Source organism: Asparagus officinalis, chromosome 7 (genome assembly GCF_001876935.1).
Source record: "Asparagus officinalis chromosome 7, Aspof.V1, whole genome shotgun sequence".
Lineage (NCBI taxonomy): Eukaryota > Viridiplantae > Streptophyta > Magnoliopsida > Asparagales > Asparagaceae > Asparagus > Asparagus officinalis.
Window position 1 is genome coordinate 10209042 of NC_033800.1, and position 22653 is coordinate 10231694.

Below are 22653 nucleotides of genomic sequence, written 5' to 3' on the forward strand. Positions count from 1 at the left end.
AAATATTTCAAAAAAAAAAAAAAAAAAAAAAAGGAAGAAATGGTTATCTTGTAAGTGGCTAGAAGTGTGAAAGCTACTTATGCTCCCCACCCAAAACAACAGAGCAAAAGTTTAATGAAACTTTTCTTCTGAATACATCCATTTCAGTCTAATTCAGTGATAAGGACAGACAAGGACCAACAGTACATAGTGCTATGTAAGCATATGCATGATTCATTCAGCCTCCTCAAATTATGTGGCCACATAAATTGTGGCTGAAGCAGATTAAAATCTGCAAAGATTATCTGTACATGCTCTAGCCAACAGAATTGGGAGAAACCACCTCAAATGTTAATCAGTAGCTTCATGTTCACTGATTGTTATCTTGAATCCATTTGACTTTTGATGTTCTGCTTTCTTATATTTATTCATTATTCACTCAATTTAACGAGAAAAAACGAGAACACGAATAATATTTGGATTGTCGGAGATCTTGTGAGTTGAGAGATTACAAGTTACATATATGTACCTACTATTAAGTACTGCAATCAGTACATACGAACCCTGAGCATGAGCGCAATCTCATCAATTTTTACACTTCAAACATCAGCATATCATCTTTCTTGGGAAACATATTATTTACAGAGGAATGTAACCGTTCAAGAGTAGGCAACTAGAACAAGCTTCACACAATATTTGCCACGCCAGATTTGACAAATTTGAGGGCCACGGCACAAAACAAATTATAGGTACAAAATAGAGATTTAATTATTACAGATTTTGTACAACAGTTTCTTTTCAAGTTTCTGTAAGCTTGTATAGATTTAAGCATAAGAAAGGAGCAGTTCACCAAGGGAAGCAGACTTTCCGTTAGCTTTGCATACATGAATAGCAGCACAGATATCTGTAGTCTCGAAAAACTTCTCCGCGTTGGCTAGAACTATTGGGCCGTACTCGAAGACCAACTGTTTGCACTGTGTGAATTTCAAATAAAGATAGCGGAAGAGGAAATGAATCAAATTAGTTCGTGCAAAAATGAAGCAAGAGTGCTCATGCCTCCAAAAATATGCAACTGTCAATGATCAGATGATTAAAAAGGTTATAACAATAGAGTAGAATTTGAAAAACAATCGTAAATATACTAAAACCTCGCCATGCCAACTTGTCATTGTGTAAAGAAGATCGGTAGCTTGAAAGTATATGAAGGGACTTCTACGTTAAAAATATCAACAAGTTTGAATGCATTTACAAGCGCTAGTACCAGTTAGGCTTCGCCTGTCTTGGGCATATATGCAAGATCCTATCATTTACATGGATGGATACATAAAAGCTCACCTCCCGCGCAAAGTTTTCCATCTTGTTGCATCCCTTCAGAAGTGTCTCAATTATCTCAAGCTGAGAAATTTCCATAAATAAAGGTGTCAGCAATACCAAGCTGTATATTCTAGAGAAGAAAATTTATACCGTAAATAAGCAGCTGAAATGATTAAGATTAAATTTACACTTGTTATGGGACGTGAGATGTAATTAAACATAATAGCACAAACCCCAAAAAAAGTAATGTATATGTCAAGTGGTCTTCAAAAATGAAAAAGAACAATTATCATCACTAAGCCTCGAGAAAAAGTTGATTTACAAGCCTAAAAGAATGGAATTTGTTGTGATCAGGAGTCAAAGAATAACACCTCATAACAAAATTAAATGCGGAAGCGCATATAATTGTATTTTTCTTTTTTTCCAGAGCAGAGGTGCATAAAGGAGACAACATTGTTCAAAAATATTGAACTGTCTTGAACTTGGATCTCTATGTATGCACTATTGTACACATGTTCCAAATTGCTTTCATGAAAAAAAACATGTTTTGTGCCGCAAACTTTCATCAGCTCCATTTGCTTTCCTCTTATAACTTCTTGTTAATAAATACTGGTAGCTGAAGAAAAGAACCAATGGAGGTGCAAGAGGCAACATCTTGGTTTTATGAATGTCAAGGTGAGTGATTCATACCCTATTCCCCTAATAGAGAAGAAATCCTCTTTGCATGTTGGCTCATTGTCTTGAAACCATAACATCATGAGACATCTAACAACTGTCCGAATTCCTATCTGTGTGTGTATTTGTAGAGGACAGGAGAAAGAGCCGAAGATGCAAGGAAATCAATTGTTGGAGAAAATACAACCAAGAAAGAGGGTATAACACAGAAGATAATGATACAATTTAACTAGACTTTTCTAGACTTTGTTAAGGTTATTTCTGTCAGGATTTGAAGATTTCATGTAGGAAGCAGTTTTTTATCTTGGCTCGGTATCTTCATTAAGATACTTAAACGAAGACTCACATTCGTGCAATTTGCATATTTGTCATCTGTGGGATCACCGCTAAATGACTTGTCAATTTATTTCACACGTCTTTTCTCATGTCTCTTGCAGCCCCTTTACCAATGTCCTTTAGAGAAAGTCCATGGGTTCTCAAGGGTGGTCAAGCCCAAGTGCAGTTTGAAGAGAATGTAAGCAAGCTATTTATGAGGATTTTACACCCTATCATGTTCCCTCTGCCATCTATCTGAGAAAAGGCTCCTCATTAGCTTTGTAAACATGGTAAGGAGTTAGACCTACTTCGACTTTCATTGAGTTCCCTTGAACTTCAGAGTTTCCAAGTAGTTACGATTGCACGACGGAAAGTACCATGTCGTGTAGAGACATAATTGTGAGTCAAGAATTATCGATCCATGATTTGCTCATGAATAGACAGTGAAAAGGAACTTCTGCTGCCATAGATTATCCTATGATTCTTAGTTTCCAGGATTGAGTTTCCCACTATAACTTCAAATAAAATTTTGCCTGGTTTGTGATTTCCAATGCAAGATAGAGATCCTAATTATAAAATTGCAACGACATTGAGAAAACAATGATATCCACCTGTGTATCTGGATCCTGCAGTTTGGTAAGAACTTCTCTAACAACATGATGGCAGACATTGCAGACATCATCATTCTTCTGCAAGTGAAGTGATGCCATCTCCTTACATAGATTCAGCTTTTTACAGAACAGCTCAGGTTGTATTGTAGCAATCTCCGAGAAGAACATAGGTGCATAATGATCTGCCAATGAAACACACTACATAGATAATGAGATCAAGTGTTTCACTAAAATTCCAATAAAGTAGTTAATCTATGCACAACATAAAAGGTGTACCTGATGTTTGAAAACATGGAGGAGGGAGCATGCTTGATGTAGTGTGCTGATGATCTCATATTGTGTCTCATTTTTGCTAAAATATTCGACAACCTGGGTCGTATAATCTTGGCATAGTGTGCACAATTGTCCATTTCTTTCAACCGCTTCAGAATTTTCATTTTCATTTGGTACCTGGTCATCCACTGATGTAGCTGGAAATATGAAATGTGGCCGTTAGGATTGCGGCTACTACTGCTACCACCACTACTTGGGAAATTTTCAGAGCTGAACGGTGTGTTTGTATAAGTAAAACGCTAATAGCAACACAAAAGAGAAGACTCTTTGTTATAGGAACAATGGGCTTATACGAAATGGTGTTTCGAAATTTAACAAAAAGAGGTACGAGGTTGTTGCAGAATACAACTACGTACACAATTCACAAAGACTAGAGCCTATGTATTATGTGTCAATTTGATATTCAACTAAATTTCTGTGCAACTTCCATCAGCATCACCTTTGGGCTCTCTATTACTTCTAGATAAACATATGCACATCAAGCCGTTTACATTCTACATAGCTGAACACATGTCACTATATAAGTTCCTTTGATGAACACTTTTAACTCTCTAAATTGTTATGTCACGGCTTTTAGTTTATTTATCTCTTGTAAAATCACCAAAGCACATCTTTCAAACTACACCATGGTGGTCGAAAACATCCACCTAAAATGTCATGCCATGATATCATTTTTATAAGCTCTGAAAGATTCAAAGATCAAATAGCAGATATTTCTGTCTGAGTGACAACAATCAGGCCTCCATAAGTTGCACCTCAGATTTATTAACTTGATTGCAGTCCAAATTTTATTGAAGTGCCTCCACATATCTCCCTTATAAAATCTTAATACTTTGTTGCATCTTTCGCAATCATGCGAATTCACTTGCACTTGATTCATAACAAAGAAACTAAAACGAGCCAAACTTTAATGTAAGATGGATGCCATTTGTTCAACTAAAACAAATGTGACGCCAGTTTACTTCGCATCTGCTATCAAGGGTGAAAACAGTATTGTAAGACAGATAAGACGCGGCTCACATATACCTGCTCATAGTGAGTAAAGATGGTAGTAAGTTATAACTTCTAATTGGAGAACAGAATCAGTTTATAAAATTGTGTGCATTTTGCAAAAAAAAATGGCGGGGAAGATGCTACACATATCCTTCTTCGTTGTGACTTCGCAAGAGCAATATGGAACAAAATTTTGGGCTAATGTGGGCAAGCTCTTGTACTTGCCCATTCTGTAATAGAAACGATGCGCGTAAGGGAGGTTTGTGTGCTTTAACGGCAAATTAAGAAAGGTTTGGCGGGCTTTATTAATTTGTCGCTGTTATCTGGTTCATACAGCTTGAACAAAATGATAGAAATTTCAATGAGAAGGCATCCAGACCACGGAACATCATCGGTAAGGTTTAGGGAAATCCGCATGCATAGTCCACATGGCGCGGGGGCTAGGTGATCGACGACGTCCATATGGTTATTGAAATATTACATAAGACATAGTGATGCACACCTATGGTATCACGTATCGATGTACTCTGACATGTTTATGATCTGTACTGTTATATCGTATTCTATTTTGCTCCGGTTGTGAGCTTGAAATAAATTCTCGTCTACTAGTGAGAAAAAAAATGTAACAAAGAAGTAATTCAGAGCAAGTTAATTTAAAAATAAAAAAAAAAGGGTTACCAATTATATCCAAGGTGACCGGATTTCTTGCATTAGCTCGTACGCAGATGACTACCATTACGAAGAGAAAAAGACACCCTCTCCTTAGACTCATATTGCACCTGTTGAAAACAACAAAACCCATGAACATCTTAATCGTATTGGGTTAAATATCATTAGTACGATACACTATGTAAGCAGAAAACTGAGAGCAGGCAAAAATCTTTATAATCGTGAAGAAAATTGAGAGAAAAAAGATTTAATTACCTTCGGATGAGGATTTGGCGGAGGAAACTTGGGAGACAAAGGGGGAGGTCTTGATCAGATTTGCAAAGTCGTCGGTGTACCTAGAGTCATCCCTGCTTCTTCTTCTTCTTCTTCTTCTTTTTTTTTTTTTGGCTCTTATAATATATGTGTGTGTATATCTTTTTTTTGGACAAATTATTGAAAAGACGGGCGGCGACTAATTTATTTTCACTCTCTCTTGCGTGATACCTAACAGATTTTTGTTCTTTGCCTTGCAAGGGAGATATTCTCGGTCTACTGTCACGCTGGATCATGTTAAGACTTTAATATTTCTTTCATGAAAAAGGGTAAGTAAAGAGGGAAAAAGAAGTATAACGTCGACAGCAGGGTTCGAACCTGCGCGGGCGAAGCCCAACAGATTTCAAGTCTGTCTCCTTAACCACCGTCGACAGCAGGGTTCGAACCTGCGCGGGCGAAGCCCAACAGATTTCAAGTCTGTCTCCTTAACCACTCGGACATATCGACCGTTCGAACCTGCGCGGGCGAAGCCCAACAGATTTCAAGTCTGTCTCCTTAACCACTCGGACATATCGACCGTTTCTTCGATAGTTTCACATAAAATGAATAACCTAAATAAATAGTTTCTTGCACAACATTCTCTCAAGAGGAAATTGTGCCAAAGCCCCAAAAGTAAAACATTCGTGTGTTACAGTCCCTCCATTTTTTCCCATGTGGTTCAGCCCTAAGAAATGTCACATCATGTGCTGCAACTATTTTTCATATAATTATCATGCCAACTAAGCACAAAGAATGAGAAACAAACATAAAAGCCCAAAAATACACTCATTTCCTCCTCCATTTTCATTCTCTCCAGATCTATCATGTTAAGTTCAGTTTGGTTTATATTAAGTCTAATTTAATTTCTTTTAAATCTAATTTAAATCATGTTAAGTCTAATCCAACTTGTTTTAGGTCTAAAAATAAGTTGAATTAGAGTTAACATGAATCATGTTAAGTCTAATTTAATATGTTTTAAGTCTAATTTTATATTACGTCCAATTTGATTTATATTAAGTCCAGTTTGATTCATGTTAAGTCTAATTTAAATAATGTTATGTCTAATTCAACTTATTTTAATTCAACTTATTTTAAGTCGAAAAATAAATTAAATTAGACTTAACATGAATCATGTTAAGTCTATTTCAACTTATTTTAAGTCTAATTTCATATTAAGTCCAATTTTACTTCATGTTAAGTCCAATTTGATTCATGTTAAATCTAATTTAATTCATTTTAAGTCTAATTTTAATCCAGTTTAGTGTTAAGTCCAGTTTAGTTCATGTTAAGTCCAGTTTGATTCGTGTTAAATCCAGTTTGGTTCGTGTTAAGTCTAATTTGGTTCGTGTTAAGTTCAGTTTAAATAATTTTAAATCTAATTTAAATCGTTTTAAGTCTAATTTATCTAATTTAAATCTTGTTAAGTCTAATTTAAATCATTTCAAGTCTAATTTAAATTAGACTTAACATGAAATTAGACTTAAAATAAAATAAAATAGACTTAACATGGATTATATGTTAAGTCCAATTCGGTTCATGTTAAGTCTAATTTGGTTCATGTTAAATCTAATTCGGTTTATATTAAGTCCAATTTAAATCATGTTAAGTCTAATTCAACCTGCTTTAAGTCTAATTTCATGTTAAATCCAATATAGTTCATGTTAAGTTTAATTTAATTTTTTTTAAGTCTAATTTAAATCATGCTATGTCCAATTCAACTTGTTTCAAGTCTAAAAACAGGTTGAATTAGACTTAACGATTAGACTTAACATGAATCACGTTAAGTCTAATTCAACTTGTTTTAAGTTTAATTTCATATTAAGTCCAATTTGATTCATGTTAAGTCCAATTCGGTTCATGTTAAGTCTAATTTGGTTCATGTCAAGTCTAATTTAAATTTTTTATGTCTAATTTATATCATGTTATGACTAATTCAACTTATTTTAAGTCTAAAAACAAGTTGAATTAGACTTAACATGCTTAACATGAATCATGTTGAGTCTATTTCAACTTATTTTAAGTCTAATTGCATGTTAAGTCTAATTTGATTCATGTTAAGTGTAATTTAAACCATGTTAAGTCTTATTCAACTTTTTTTAAGTCTAATTTCATGTTAAGTCCAATTAAATTAGAATCAAAACAAGTTGAATTAGACATAACATGATTTTAATTAGACTTAAAATGAATTAAATTAGACTTAACATGAATTAAATTGGACTTAACATGAAATTAGACTTAAAACAAGTTGAATTAGACTTAACATGAATTAAATTAAACTTAAAACTAGTTGAATTAAACATAACATGATTTAAATTAGACTTAAAAGAATTAAATTAGACTTAACATGAATTAAATTGGACTTAAAGTAAGTTGAATTAGACTTAACATGAATTAAATTATACTTGAAACAAGTTGAATTAGACATAGCATGATTTAAATTAGACTTAAAAGGAATTAAATGAGACTTAAATGAATTAAATTGGACTTAACATGAAATTAAACTTAAAACAAGTTGAATTAGACTTAGCATGAATTAAATTAGACATAAAATGATTTAAATTAGACTTGAAAGGAATTAAATTAGACTTAAAAGGGATTAAATTAGACTTAACATGAATTAAATTGAACTTGATATGAAATTAGTCTTTCATGTTAAGTCTAATTCAACTTGTTTTTAGACTTAATATGAAAGAATAGAGGAGATAAGAGCATTTGAGGTTTTTATTTTTTTTATTCTCTCTCTATGCTTAGTTGGCATGTTATAATTGCTAAAGAAGGGCTGCAGAACATAGATCTCCAATTTAATGGCTAAAACACATGGGAAAAAGTCAAATGAGCTGCAACACATGAAGTTTTTATTTTTGGACCTTGATACAAATTTCTCTTCTTTCAATGGCTAAATCACTAATTTTGTATTTTTTATAACACCTCTTTACCGATTTGGTATTTATGTTGCTCAGACAACTTTTTAGTATTAAAAGCCTACCAAATATACAAATAGATATTTTTTTGTTGCTGCCGGTGAAAATTTGTTGAAAGGCATGTGACCTCACGTGATTAAATTTGAGGGATATTAGAATGCCAATGTGGATGTATTTAAATGACGTGGCAGTCTTTATACATCATAAACATGTTTTTTTTTTTTCTCAAATTTCCCAATTTTTTGTGCGAGATGATGGCAGTGAAAATTAAGACCTAATTGCACATATTTTGTGGACTTTTTGGTACTAAAAATGTCGCCAAAACAACAAACAAAGTATCAAACTGGTAAAGGGAAGTTGTAAAAAATACCAATTTGGTAATTTAGCCTTCTTTCATAAGATCATAAATAACGATGATGAGCATTCAGCTCTAGCAGATCAAATCACAGCTTGAACTATTTTGCTAGAAGTTACTGTCATGCCAGTATTTTTCAATCTCAAAGGTAGAGTAACCTTCTCCTTCTCCAAGATAACCTATAATAGATGATCAGCATTCATCTCTACCAGATCAAAACCCAACTTGATCTATTTTTCACACGGCATTATCTTCATTCAGATTCATATCCAGAAATTCCTGTCATGATGGTGTTTTTCAATTTCAAAGATTGAATGCTTCCCCAAGATAACAAATGCTAGCAACTGTTGAATTTCTGCACTCTCTCTCAATCATTCAACAATATGGTCATATGATGTTCCAAAACTCGGCAGCTTAAACTAATATCAGAAATATTTACACAGTCATCAAACTCAGATCCAAATTACAGAACATAAGTAGTGTTACTCTACACACTGACTGAACAACCTACACCATCAACCCCACCTTGAAAATCAAAGAAAAGATACAATCAAGTTAATTTCACACTATCTATGGCATGATATATAACACCTCGTGCCAAATTAGGATCATGCACTACTTATAAACTTAGAATTACCTAGACCTCAGGCTTCCCGTGTCCTCCTATTCTTTCTCGCCTTCTTGCTTTGCTTCGCTTTCAGAAGAGAGAGACCAACAAGCCCAAACTTCTTCCTCTTCACAGAAAACTGCTTTCGACCAGATCCATCATCAACTACCCTCAGAGGAGACCAAGCCCCATGTTTCTTGCTCAACATTTGACCCAAGGAAACCTCAGTCTTCACATGAATCTTCTTACTTATTCCCACATCATACTCATCAGGAGTCATCAATTTCCTGCTAAGTATCTGCCCAATCGACAATGTGGGCCTCATCCCAATACTTGGCACATCAGTAACCAGGCTCAATCCATTAAGATCAAGCATTCGAGAGTCTCGTCTATGATGAGTTTGGTTAGAGTTCTTGAACTTAGGAGAGGTGTGAACAAATCGCCTCCTTTGACCCTGTTCAGATCTCCATTTTCTCAGAGCTTCTTCAACTGCAAGTTTTCCTCTATTTGCAACCTCTGCTCTTAACAATGCCTCTTCCAGTGCTTTCTTGCTTGTTTTAACTTGAGCAGTGGCCTTTTCTACCTCTGTTAACAACTTCAGTTTACATTGGTTTGCTTCTTCTACATCATTCATAGCAGCTTCAATTTTCTTTCTTGAGATTTCATCAGCTTCTCGAGCTTTACGGGTCAACTCAGTGTATTCAGCAAAGGATAGCGTTACTAAAGAGAGGGGTTCGAGCTCTTCAGCTGAGCTATTATTATTATTATTATTATTCATCAAGGCTTTGATTTCTGCAATGGCAACAGCTTCTGCTGCTTTGGCTGCATCTTCCATCTTTTTTGCTGCAAACCATCGGATTTCAGCTGTCTTTATACTGGCATTTGATTGCTCAATCTCTGCTGTTAACTTCAAAACCTCGGAGTTTGAGATTTCTTTCATTTGTCTCAACTGCTCTATTTCAGAAGTTAGCTTTCCTATTTCCGCTGAGATATCTGACGGGTTTCTTTCTTCTCTGGTTTCTTGCAGCTTGAGAGTGGTCTGATTCAATTGTTCCTCTAAAGATGAAACCAGAGCAGTATTTGAGCTAAGCTTCTCACTTGTTTTACTAAGCAAAGCCTTCTCTTTCTCAATTTTACTAGTGAGTAATTCTACAGAAGCTCTAATGCCAGCCAGATCACTTGTCGTCCTGTTGAGATTTAACTTTGCTCGCTTCAATTCCAACAAAATTAAACCCGGAGATTGCTTTGCACCAATACTTCGACAGTCTTCAGCTTCTGGGATTGGATGTACCTTCATACTATCTGAGTTCTTCTCGGAGATGTTAGGGACTTCAGATGCTTCCTTCTGCAGCTTTAGTTTCAAGTCATCTACAATTTTTTTAGTCACTTCAAGTTCTTTGAGAACATCAAGTGTCTCCTTTTCTTTCAGAATGAGGTCTTTCTCTAGTTGTGCAGTCTGTTCCTCCACTAGCATCACATCAAGCTCCACTGGACCATGATGTTTCTGAGACCCAAAAACACCCATCATTCAACTACCAGAAAGGCATGCACAAAGAGATTTATGACTCTCACACTAACAAATTTAATTGACTGATCAAAAAAAATTCATTTAATATATTGGTCATATGGTTGTTGATTTCTCTTAATATCAAGAAATACAAGAGAGAAAAGGGGAACCCCCTCCCCCCCGGCGGCCCGGGGGGGGGGGGNGGGTAAGAAGACCAGCAAGTAATCTTATCATGAACTGATCATGCAGACCAAAAAGTCATGAGGAAAGCCATCTCTTTCATGGAAAAACTTATAAGAAAAACATCAATAAATGATAATCAATAGTAATGCTAACTATACTACAAGTTATATACTACTCTTGTATAACATACTACAAATGATAATCAATAGTAATGCTAACCCATCATTCAATTACCAGAAAGGCATGCGCAAAATGACAGTATCAGAAGCCACAAAGAACAAAATTAATTGACTGATTGGAAAAAAAATTCATATCATATATTAGTCATACGGATGTAAGAGAGAAAAGAAAAAAAATTGGGTTAAGACACCCGGCAAGTACCCTCGTCACAAATGGATCATGCAGACAAAAAAGTCATGAGGAAAACCATCTCCTTATTGAAAAGCTTATAAGAAAAACATCAATAAATGATAATCAATAGTAATGCTAACTATACTGCAAATTATATACTACTCCTGTACTACAAGATATATCACAATGTGGGATACTTCCTCATGAATCGTTGTCAAAAATTATGAATCTCCAAGAATCCCAAAATTTTGTTCCTTGCAATATAATTGCAGTGTAGAGTTTGTAATATAGTTAGCGTCGCCTTTTTCAAAATAATGTAAATATAAATTCTCTAAGTTCTCAACTATTTGTCATCTATAATATCAGCTTGAATATGACAAATAGTAAGGTGCATGATGAGGTATGGTTAGAATATTAAGACCATAAATACACTAAAATGTGAACATATATGATGAGACTGGCCATGCAAAACTGGTGTATAGATAAGTGTACTCCTGGCTGTAGAAATTAACGTGATCTTTCAAATTAGCAATCTGCAATGCTGCACGTACTTATTGTGATCTATAAATATAAATGATTTCGACGAAAGCACTTATAAATCAAGTTGATCGAGATGACATTCTCCCAAAGAAATAACTCACACGGAGACCAAGCAATTACAGTGCCAAAGATATAGTTCCATCAAGAAGCTTGGCTTTGAGACATATCTTCCAAAGAGTCTCTCTAAGTTAACCACCATAAACCATATTGTGAACTAAACCCAGACATATGTAGCATGAGCTAGATCCAGACAGAACTTTAACTTCTCATATTGTGTTCGTCAAATTTCTCTAGCCCTCCGTAGTAAGCATGAACACCAAAATGAGTAATCTGTGACATTATAGGTATCTTCTTTAAGAACCGGAAACTTGTGTTTGTAGAAGTTGGCTATAAAGCCATCTAAGTCCTAGTGCTTATTTGCTAGATGAGAACTATTTGACTAAAATCTCCTTGCTCTCATGTCAAACTCATGAATTGACACAAACCTTACCATTTTCAAACTATGAATTGGACATTCCGACTAATGGCACATTTTTTTCCCTCAATAATTTACCACGTCTAACAACAAGTATGATTAGCAGTAAAATTGGAATATATATACACACGAGCACAAGTTGCTAAGCAATAATGCATGACCAAAAACACTGATTTCACAGTGTGGAAACTGATACTTTGACAACAGAATACTGAAATTTCACATGAACTTCAACATTTTGAGTCTTTGCAATGAAAATGGGGGCGAAAGTTATAGATTTTTCCTCACCAAACTAAAAACAGTGAGTCAATATTTCACAGGTACTACACAAACCCAAACGGCATCTTCAGCAAATGCAATCTTAACCAAAATGGGCAATAAAAAAAAATCAAAATTTTAAGAGAAACCACAGCTGCAGTGTCCCAACTAAAATAAGCTACAAACTTAAAACAGAGAGAGCCCAAAAAAAAGACAGACAGAGAGAGAGAGAGGGAGTAGGAGTTAAACCTCATGTTGAAAAAGCTGCCTGAGTTGGGACTTCCATTGAGCGCTTCCACCGAAACGATCAACCGCCTCCTTCACGGACTCGAACGGCGCTGACGTGTCAATCTCAGCCCTTCCCGCCACCGGCGAAACCCTAGAAGGCGCTAGGATTTCGGGCGGGCCAGCATTATCCAGAGCTAGGGTTGTAGCTACCTCCATGGGAGTGGTCACGAGAAAGTTGATTTTGCGGAAGAGACCAGACGAAAATAAAGAGAACAGGGGGGTGGATGAAATTTGATTTTGTGGGGGTAATTTTTGGAGGGGGTTGGAATAAATATACAAAAAAGTTTGGAGAAAACTACCGAAAGATGGCCGTTGAGGGGGGTGATGATGAGCTTTATTTCAGTCGTGCTACGCGCATCACGAGGAGTAATCGACCGTTGGGTTGCTTGTGGGTCCCACCGAGGTAACATCAGTAAAATTTGTTGGGCTGTAGGCCACATTGTTGCGAAGCCCATTTTCTTTTACAATAAGTCGTGTGTATAAGCGCATACGATAATGAGCTTGGGCTAGGCCACACCTTGAAGCTCAAGAGTTTTAATTGGGCTGAGATTCACTTGTTGGGCTTTGAAGACGGGACTCTTGACTTCACCAAGCTAGCATCCGTTACTGTTAGTATGAGTTGAGCTAGGTAGTATGTAAGATATTAACAAGTAATGTTGGATGTGATGTAATACGTACGACTACGGGCTAATTAGAACAGAATTTCCAATTATTTCAATGTGTTAATCATGAATTGTTGGGTGGGGTGGAGGATTTTCTTTTTCTTTTTTTTTTAAAGATATTGGCAACACGCGAGACATGGTTAAAATTACTTGTGAGTTTATTTTTATACTAGGTTTTATGCACGTGCAATGCACGTAGCTAAATACCAAGATTAAGTATATTAGGTTTATTTCCTTACTAAACTTCGTGCCTCGATTCCACTTTGATTGTTTTTGCTTACTTATATCTCTAATATTTAGCATTGTGATTATTTATTTTCTTTAATGTTCGTTTAAATGAGCTATACCCAATTTAAATTTTTATATTGATAATTGAATTAACATGAAATAAATGTAATCTGAAATCAATTTGAATTATCATGTCATTGAGACCAACATAAAACCAAGCTTGACCTGAGAAAATATAGCATTGCAAAAGTGAAAAACACTTCAAAAAATAGCATTCTAAAAGGAAAATGAATAATTAAAGCTAATAAGACAAGATGATTGGTTAAAAATGAGCTAAAATAACACAAAAGATAATATAAAGTTTGTTCCTAATCCTTGGTAGACTTTTAAAAAATTATAAACTGGAGATTAATGTTAAGTCTAGTACAGTTTTATATCATTAAAGCATCAACATGAGCATATATAAAAATTAAAAATTTTATGAAAATAACTTCTAAAGATTCCTAATTTATACAAAAAACTATTCTATAAAATATTCAGAAAATAGTGCCTTTCATTCTCTCTGATTTTATTGAAGACGTTATCAATCCTTATTCACCTTTATCTTTTTTGATAAAATTAGACTACTTTTAGATGCCGAAAAATGATAGTAAAACCTTAAATTAGAAGTTAAATTTATATATCTTAATGAAAGAATATAAAAAACTACTCTTTTTTTGTTAAGTTCTAAAATTTTATTCGTTTTTTATGATTTTGAATTTTTAAGGGTGTCTTTTGCAAATTTTGAAATTTAAAAAGTATTTTTTAAAATTTTAAAAATTTAAATTGGGTGCTTATAATTTTTATGTTTCATGTGTTGGTGGTAAGTTTTTGAATGTCAGGATATTTCTTACAACTCTGAATTTTGAGGGTATTCTTTTATAATTATTAAAACTTTGGATTGTTGTAAAATTCAAACTTTTAGCGGTTTGCTGATAATTTTGAGATTTGATATGTATCGGTTATAAGTTTTTAAATTTTAGGACTTTCTGTGATTTTTATGTTTTGAAAGAGTTTTTTTGTAATTTTTGTAACTTTGAGGTTATTCTTTTATAAATTTTAAATTTTTAGTTCTTGATGGTAAACCCTTGAATTCTATCTTGTCATTCGTAAGTTGTGAATTTTTAGAATTTCAGGGTGCTTTTTTACTATTTGAACTTTTGAGGTGTTTTTTTACCTTAACAGACTGATACTATGGAACTATTTCATGTACTTTTTTATCTTATTTTTTTAAATTATTGGCCTGTAAGTAGCTTACATGGGATTAGGATATGATATAATTATCATTATGATAGATTAAAATTTAAATAAAATATTCAAAATAGTTAAGGGTAATATTGTCCATGGAAAGATTTTTCCGAACTCGTACTTTTAAAGGGAGTATGATTATTAATTTTTTTTATAGAACATGTTTAGTAGATGAAGTTTGACTATAAAACATGTTTAGTAGTATGAAGTTTGAATTTGAAATTTGAATTTTTAAATTTGGAGTGATATTGTTCGTATATTTGACAACATTGATATCAACATAGTTCAGCTCTTTGATAACGGTAAGCCCAATGTTTGAAAATATTTTTTTGTGAATATATATCATATAACAATTGCAAAAAAGTCAACAATAATACCAACCAATAAAATATAACAAAGGCTAAACATCAAATATTAGACACAAAGAAAAGAATAACTTTCTAATTTTTCAGTAATTTAATATACAAGAAAAAACCTTCACATAGATTTCGGACCTTATCGTTGCATGAAAACACATTATCTAGCTTATTTATGGCAAAGCGTAAAGAAGGCCAGAGTTGCAGCAGGGTACAGCCTACTAGAGGCCTTGGCCCAAGCACGAAAACCTGGCAACCCCAAAGTTTGTGGCCCTCTTTTTGATCACATGCTATGTGTAAATTACACTAAACCCGAGTACTTTCAGCTTTTTGCGGTAAACCCTAAAAAAAGCTTCTAAAATCTCAAACTCTAATAATAACTATCAATTGCAGAAAATTAATTTTCTGCATTTTCTAGATAACCCATATGACGGCATCAGTCCAAAATTTGCATCAGCAACTTATTTAGATCCAAATATGGACCGATGCCACCATGAGAGTTATTTGCGAAAAGCTGAAAATTATTAGGGGATTATGTAATTTTATGTAATTCCAATGGTTATTGAGGATTTAGTGTGACTAGGTTTTATGCACGTGCAATGCACGTGGTTAAATACCATAATTAAGTATTTTTAAATTATTTTCTAACTAAAATTTGTTCCTCAGTTCCACTTTAATACTTTATGCTCACTTTTATCTCCAAACTTTGATATTACGATTATTTATTTTCTTTGATGTTTGTTTAAATGGGCTACACCCAATTTAAATTTTCATGTTAATATTTGAATTGATAGAAAATAAATATAATTTGAAACTAATTAACTTTTTATGTTATTTTGACTGACATGAAACCAAACTTTACTTGAGAAAGAACAATGTTGCAAAAGTGAAAAATATTGAAATAATGTTATACAAGGAAGACGAATATTTAAAACTAATAAGGTAAAATGATTGGTTGAAAGTATGCTAAAACAATACAAAAAGAATATAAAGTTTGTTCCTAATCATTAATAGACTTCATAAAAAATTATAAATTAAAAATTAATACTAACTCTAGTATACTTTCATATAGTAAAAGCATCTGTACAAGCATATAAAAGTACTAAAAATCTCATGAAACTCCCTTTTAAAGATTCATAAATTCACTTAAAATAATTAAACTATTCTATAAAATATTCAGAAAATATTATATTTTATTCATTCTTTTTTATTTTTTTATTGAGCTAAGATCAATCCTTCATCACCTTTATCTTTTTCCCAGGCAATTCTAGAGTAGTGTCTTCATCATCTACTCGATTGTGAAATCAACTCGTTAATCTTTTATCTTGTTGTTTAACTTTACAAAAAAGTTCAATGTATTTCCGATGTTCAACACAAACTTCTTACAACACAGACTTTGATTTTTTTTATTTCAATGAGATTAAATATTAATCTTATATATGAAATTCTTTGTGTTTCTAATTTATTACTTAAATAAGATTAGGAGTTACATCTTTTTTTTCTACAATGAAATATTCTGATGTGCATCCAATAAGAGTTTTTATTACATTAATAATATTTCATTTGCTCTATCTCTATCATTCTTTACAAAGATCTAAACTAAATACCTATATTTTTTATTGCCATTTGTCTTAGATTATAATATTAATATTTAATTTCTTTAGTATTTGAAGAACAAAAAGTATGAAATTTATGAATGCTTACTAAAATTTTTTATATCTTCCATGGAGAATTCTTCTTTGATTGGGATAAAGTTATTAAATTATTCGTCAATGTAACTCAATTAGTGCTTCTTTAATAGACATGTCTTATGCTAATACCAATTCAAATGATTCATGGACGTTTTCTGAATTTTAGATTTATTTTCATCACTTTCTCATTTACAATGTAAATAGCTTGATTCTTTTAGAGGATATCTCTGAACATTCTGATAGTTTCTCCATACATAATTTATTGTATAAATAGCTTGATTCTTTTAGAGGATATCTCTGAACATTCTGATAGTTTCTCCATACATAATTTATTGTATTCTTTTACCTTATAAATATTATTAATTCTCTGAACATTCTGATAGTTTCTCCATACATAATTTATTGTATTCTTTTACCTTATAAATATTATTAATATCAGAGATTAATATTTCTAAATTATAATCAATTAATGCTAAGCTATTATGTTATAGTCTTTTATCATTTTTATGGATTTAAACATCTATCAATTAATGTTAATAATGTGTTTTGCTGCTCCAACTTATTAATAAAATATTATGCAGTTGCTTTAATTTATATGGTAACGATAATTTTTAAGCTATAATATTTTTTAAATTTTTATTCCCTAATCGGATATTTTTAATCATTTCTTATTGCTTTTGTTTACCAATATCAAATTAGACTATTTTTAGATGCTGAAAAGAGATAGTAAACCATAAATTGGAAATTATATATATATATATATATTATATATATCTTAATGAAAGAATACCAAACAATTATATTTTTTTGCTAAGTTTTAAAATTTTAGTCTTTTTGTGGTTTTGAACTTTGAGGGTGTGGTTTACAATTTTCAAAACTTTAAGAGCATTTAAAAAAAATTACTTTTAAGTTTAGTAGTTATAACTTCTATGTTTCATATGTCAGTTGTATTTTTTAAATGTCACGATATTTTTTATAACTCTAAAATTTGAAGGCTATTTTTTGTAATTATTAAAACTACAGATTAACTTTAAAAAAAAAATCAAATTTCAACGGTCAACCAATAGTTTCCATATTTGATATGTACTGGTTATAAATTTTAAAAATATAGTTTTTTATGATTTTTAAATTTTGAAAGAGTTTTTTCTACAACTTTTATAACTTTGAGGTTAATTTTGGTAAATTTTAATTTTTTAGGTGCATGAAGGTAATCTCTTGAATTCATCTTTTGTTGTTTGTAAATTTTAAAATCTTTAAAAATATAGGGTTGTTTTTTATAATTGAAACTTTTGAGGTTGTTTCTATAATTTTTGAGATATTAAGGGTGTTAATTGAAAAGTTTAAATTCTTCGGAGGCTACTATTAATATTTTGATTTCATGTTTGTTATTTTAAAATGTCAAAAATTTTCAGGTGCATTATGGTAATCCCTTGACTTCATTTATGTTGTTTGCAAGTTTTAAAATTTTAGAATTTCAGGTGTTTGTTTGTAATTTGAACTTTTGAGGGTGTTTCTATAATTTTTGAGATATTGAAATGTTAACCGTAAATTTTAAATTATTCGCAAACTGTTGTTAATTTCTTGATTTCATGTTTGTTGTTTTAGGTTTTTAGATGTCGGGATAGTTCACTGCTAGAATACGTGGTTTTGCCGACGGATTTATAGCGACGGAAATTTCGGTCGCTATAAGTCATTTTACAGCGACGAAAAATATCGTCGCTATTATTCCGTCGACAAAATAATTTTACCGACGAAAAAATCATATTTAGCGACGGAAAATGGCCGTTGCTATTATTTTACCAACGGAATTTTAGCGACGGTATTTACGTCGCTAAAAACATTTTAGCGACGGCATTTCCGTCGCTAAAAAGTCTTTTAGCGACGGAACTTCCGTCGCTAAAAAAAATAGCTGGGAAAAAAAATTGGGCGCGGGCGTGCCCAAAAAATTTGGGCAGCCCGCGCCCGAGAGAGGGATTTATCCCAAATCCCTCTCTCAATTTCCTATTTCCCCCTCTCTCTCGCCGCCGCCCTACCGACGAGCCGCCGCCTCCCTCTCTCTTTCACTCTCTCAAGGTACTCTCTCACCCAAAGCATGGTAGAGAGAAGAAGAGATTGCCTTCTTTGCAGTAAAAAAAAAAGATTAATTGCTTGTATATATTTGCTATGGTCTAAATTTTCCCTGCGTGTTTGCTCCCTTTTCTCCTTCTAAGATTTAATCTTAATTAAATATGTTCCAAAATTATTTTGTGAGTATGGGCTGAGGCTGTAAGAAAAGAGAGCTGTGGATAATGTTATGAAAACGAAATAATAAAAATGATAAGGACAAGCTACTGGGGGAAAAAATACGCTGTTAGGTCACGCTGGTTCTTTGTACAAAAGTGGAAGATGAGAAGGATGCCTTTTCTAATCTAATAGTTTTCAATATGAGAAAACATCTCAACGCAGGATGAATTATAATCTATAAGATACGAGCTTGCGCTAGAAATATCATCAAACCGTATGTCTTAGCGGTCTAAAAAGTTTACTCTTACATTATTCTAATTTTGTTAGTATTTTGTTGTCTTAGTATTCTTATTAACTATATAATATGTCAATGACTTGTAAACTAATATCGTGTTTATTAGTGTCGAAGAAAGAGTTGGACGTAGTTTTTCGGTTCTATTTAATATATTCCTACGAACAGGGTATCTCACCCTGTTTTTTCAGCTAAAAAAAAAAAAGAGTTGGACGCCGAAACTGATGTTGGTTTCCGTTTAAGAAAGTTAATAAAATCTAATCAGTTTCGGTGGAAATTATAGTGCAAAACCATAAGGCCCCGTTTGGCAAAGGGTTAAGGAGGAGGGATTAAAGAGAAGGGTTAACTTAGTTAATCCATCGTGAAGGGTTAAAAAAATTCTAAACCCGTTTGGATACAATAGTTAAGACAAGGGGTTAAGTCTTTTGTGTTTGGCAAATGAAAAGGGGTTAAGGAGATTAATCTCATTATATTTTTAAAAAATGCCACTTTTGCCCTTATTGAATATTTATAAATAATTACATCATCAAAAACGAAAAAAATAGACTAAATAAACACAGTCTCATACCCAGAGCAAACAAAAGCCATAACCAGTTTGTCAACAACTACCCACATGCACATAAAAGAAAAAAGAGCACGAGCATCCAACAAAGCAAATGATGAAAATGCTAGAATTCTGTGTAATATTCTCCCAGTATCTCAAGTTAATATCACAACGTCATTGTGATCAGAACATCAATCAAGCCAGAAGCCTCAAAGACACGGTCATTATGTGGTTGTAACGCAGGTCTGAAATGTTAGTGTTGATTGCAATTTCTATTCATCATGTTCATACTAGTATTCGACAATTACAGATATCAATTATTCCAAAGCTGTAAAGCAATTCTGTTGCGGAGCTGCTCACCTCTTAAACTTTCATCTGCACCAACCATGTATTGGGGGTCATCTTCTTCCTCCTCATCTTCATCCTCATTCATCTCTAATCCATTGAGCATATTAAAGTATTTATCATTTCCATGATGCCTTGCAATAAAATTATGAAGAACACAACAAGCTATGACGATTTTGACTTGAGTTTTATAAGGAAATGGAGCTGGAACTTTCAAAATTTTGAATCTTTGCTTTAAAATTCCCCATGCCTTTTCCACTGCATTACGTAGTTGTGCATGTCTATGATTAAATTTGTCTTTAGTATCTCGATAGGCTCTGATGGTCCCATTTGTAAAATCCCCAATATGATAGCGTGATCCACGATATGGGGCGATAAATTTTGAAGTATTAGCATATCCCGAGTCAACTAAGTAAAAGCGACCTACATATTTAAAATTATCTGACTTTAGTACTAATTGATTCCAAAAGAAAACTAAAAAAAAACGTAGTTGTGCATGTCTATGATTAAATTTGTCTTTAGTATCTCGATAGGCTCTGATGGTCCCATTTGTAAAATCCCCAATATGATAGCGTGATCCACGATATGGGGCGATAAATTTTGAAGTATTAGCATATCCCGAGTCAACTAAGTAAAAGCGACCTACATATTTAAAATTATCTGACTTTAGTACTAATTGATTCCAAAAGAAAACTAAAAAAAAGTAAAATTAAAATTTACCTTCAGGAACATTAAATTTACCATCTTCCAGTGTTGCACGAAGTACTGACATATCAGATGCTGATCCCTCCCAGCCAGCAGCAACATAAAGAAAAGTATGATCAAAGGAGCATACTGCCATTACATTTTGAGATATGAAATTCTTTCGATTACGATACCTGTTGTGTTTCTTTTTCTTCACAATTACAGGAATATGAGATCCATCAATTGCTCCCAATGCTTTCTGCAAATATAAAACAAATATAAAGTTCTAATGTACAGATACATAGACACATACACATTTAAAAAGATTTCATAAAATATATGCTGAGAGCTCTACCTTGAAGTATGGAAAGAAATTGGGATTCTCTCGAATCTTAGGATGAACGTCTACGTCAGCCGTAGGAAGTTGGATATAATCTTGTTTCAAAGATAATATAGCATTAAGCACATTATTATAATGTCTGCTAATAGTCTCTCCTGAATGTTGAAATATCTCAGCTAATACTCGATTTGAAAGGGCATGTGAAATTCCGTATAAAAATATACATAGTTGTTCATTGCAGCTTAAATATCTAGTCGGCCTTAAAGCATTCTTCTCAATGAGAATATTTTTTAGCAATAGAATTGCCTCAGAACTCATTCGGAAGCAAGAATATGAACGATCAGGATGTCCAGCCAACATATCTTCTGCAAGCATATGACCAGAGAATGGCCTAGTTCGACATGGACGAGGAACCTGCTTTATCACATTTGATTGATTAATGACACTTGTAATCATCTCGTTCCACATGTACTCATCCTCATCTTCATCATTCAAAAGCAACGCCTCTATAAGATCATCTTCATCATCAAGTGCTTCAATATCATCAACACTAAGATCGCTTGCAAAATCTTCAAATGAATTCATCTTCAACCAAATTAAAAACGAAAAAATTAGATAACTTGTTGCAAAGAATGGATTGTAACTAGTTTAGTAAATGAGGATGCACAAAGAAAGGTAGAATTAATCAGATAATTTTGGCCGACTTGCTACCAGGGTGGAATTATGCCACTTCATCATGGAATTTAGGTCCTGGATTGACATTCATAAACAACATCCATATATAAGGCAAAGAACTTAGATTGAGCTACATGAGGTCTAACTATCATCTAAAAAATACCTTCGAACATGGAAGTTATAAAGTAGGCACAGGTAGATGAAAGAAATGAGCACATGTTAACGCAAAATGGAATCAGACATGTAACAACCTGAGATCTTAATTCAAACAAAATCCAATTAAACACTTTAGAATAAAACTGGAAAAAATATCAAGCAAAATCCAACTCAAAACCCATCATAGACAACGATCACCAATTCAAACCATGGTACTGGAGTATCAGGAGATAAAAGAAAGTCCCGCATTCAAGTTGGCCAATAAATTCCTTATTACCTGATGCATGCTTATTCTTAATAGAATTCTTTTTATTTATAACTTTCAATCCCTATAAAGTGTTACTTGCACTAATACTGAATAGGTTATAGGGCAATTAGTTCAATAACAATATCGCCAGAGTCATCCTTTTATCAATGTCCCTACTAGGAGTTAGTTATGGTACTCCAAGCACCATGTTAGTCATGCTATATAGTTGGCACTGGAGAAACTAGTGAACGATGATAA

At 33.1% G+C, this 22653-nt stretch overlaps 3 protein-coding genes and 1 non-coding gene across 5 annotated transcripts; all 4 read right to left on the bottom strand.

The window, feature by feature from the left end:
- LOC109850205 (prosaposin-like) lies at positions 569-5340 on the bottom strand. The gene is made up of 6 exons (XM_020420163.1): positions 5145-5340; positions 4899-4999; positions 3171-3364; positions 2895-3092; positions 1315-1374; positions 569-953 (listed from the first exon to the last, which is right to left on the bottom strand). Exons 2-6 carry the CDS (start codon positions 4990-4992, stop codon positions 804-806), a joined length of 696 nt encoding a protein of 231 aa, XP_020275752.1. The 5' UTR covers positions 4993-4999; positions 5145-5340; the 3' UTR covers positions 569-803.
- On the bottom strand, positions 5567-5648 carry TRNAS-UGA. Its single transcript has one exon. It is a non-coding gene; the product is annotated as a tRNA-Ser (tRNA).
- On the bottom strand, positions 8849-12955 carry LOC109848825 (WEB family protein At2g38370). Its single transcript, XM_020418519.1, has 2 exons — positions 12627-12955; positions 8849-10567 (listed from the first exon to the last, which is right to left on the bottom strand). Exons 1-2 carry the CDS (start codon positions 12819-12821, stop codon positions 9101-9103), a joined length of 1662 nt encoding a protein of 553 aa, XP_020274108.1. The 5' UTR covers positions 12822-12955; the 3' UTR covers positions 8849-9100.
- On the bottom strand, positions 20838-21903 carry LOC109851021. Of its 2 annotated transcripts, none has more exons than XR_002249644.1 (4): positions 21624-21903; positions 21172-21236; positions 21014-21073; positions 20838-20935 (listed from the first exon to the last, which is right to left on the bottom strand). XR_002249644.1 is itself a non-coding variant. In XM_020421124.1 (4 exons), exons 1-3 carry the CDS (start codon positions 21900-21902, stop codon positions 21067-21069), a joined length of 351 nt encoding a protein of 116 aa, XP_020276713.1. In that variant the 5' UTR covers position 21903; the 3' UTR covers positions 20838-20935; positions 21035-21066. The 2 variants fall into 2 exon arrangements, 1 of the variants encoding a protein (XP_020276713.1); XM_020421124.1 differs by having other exon boundaries at positions 21035-21073.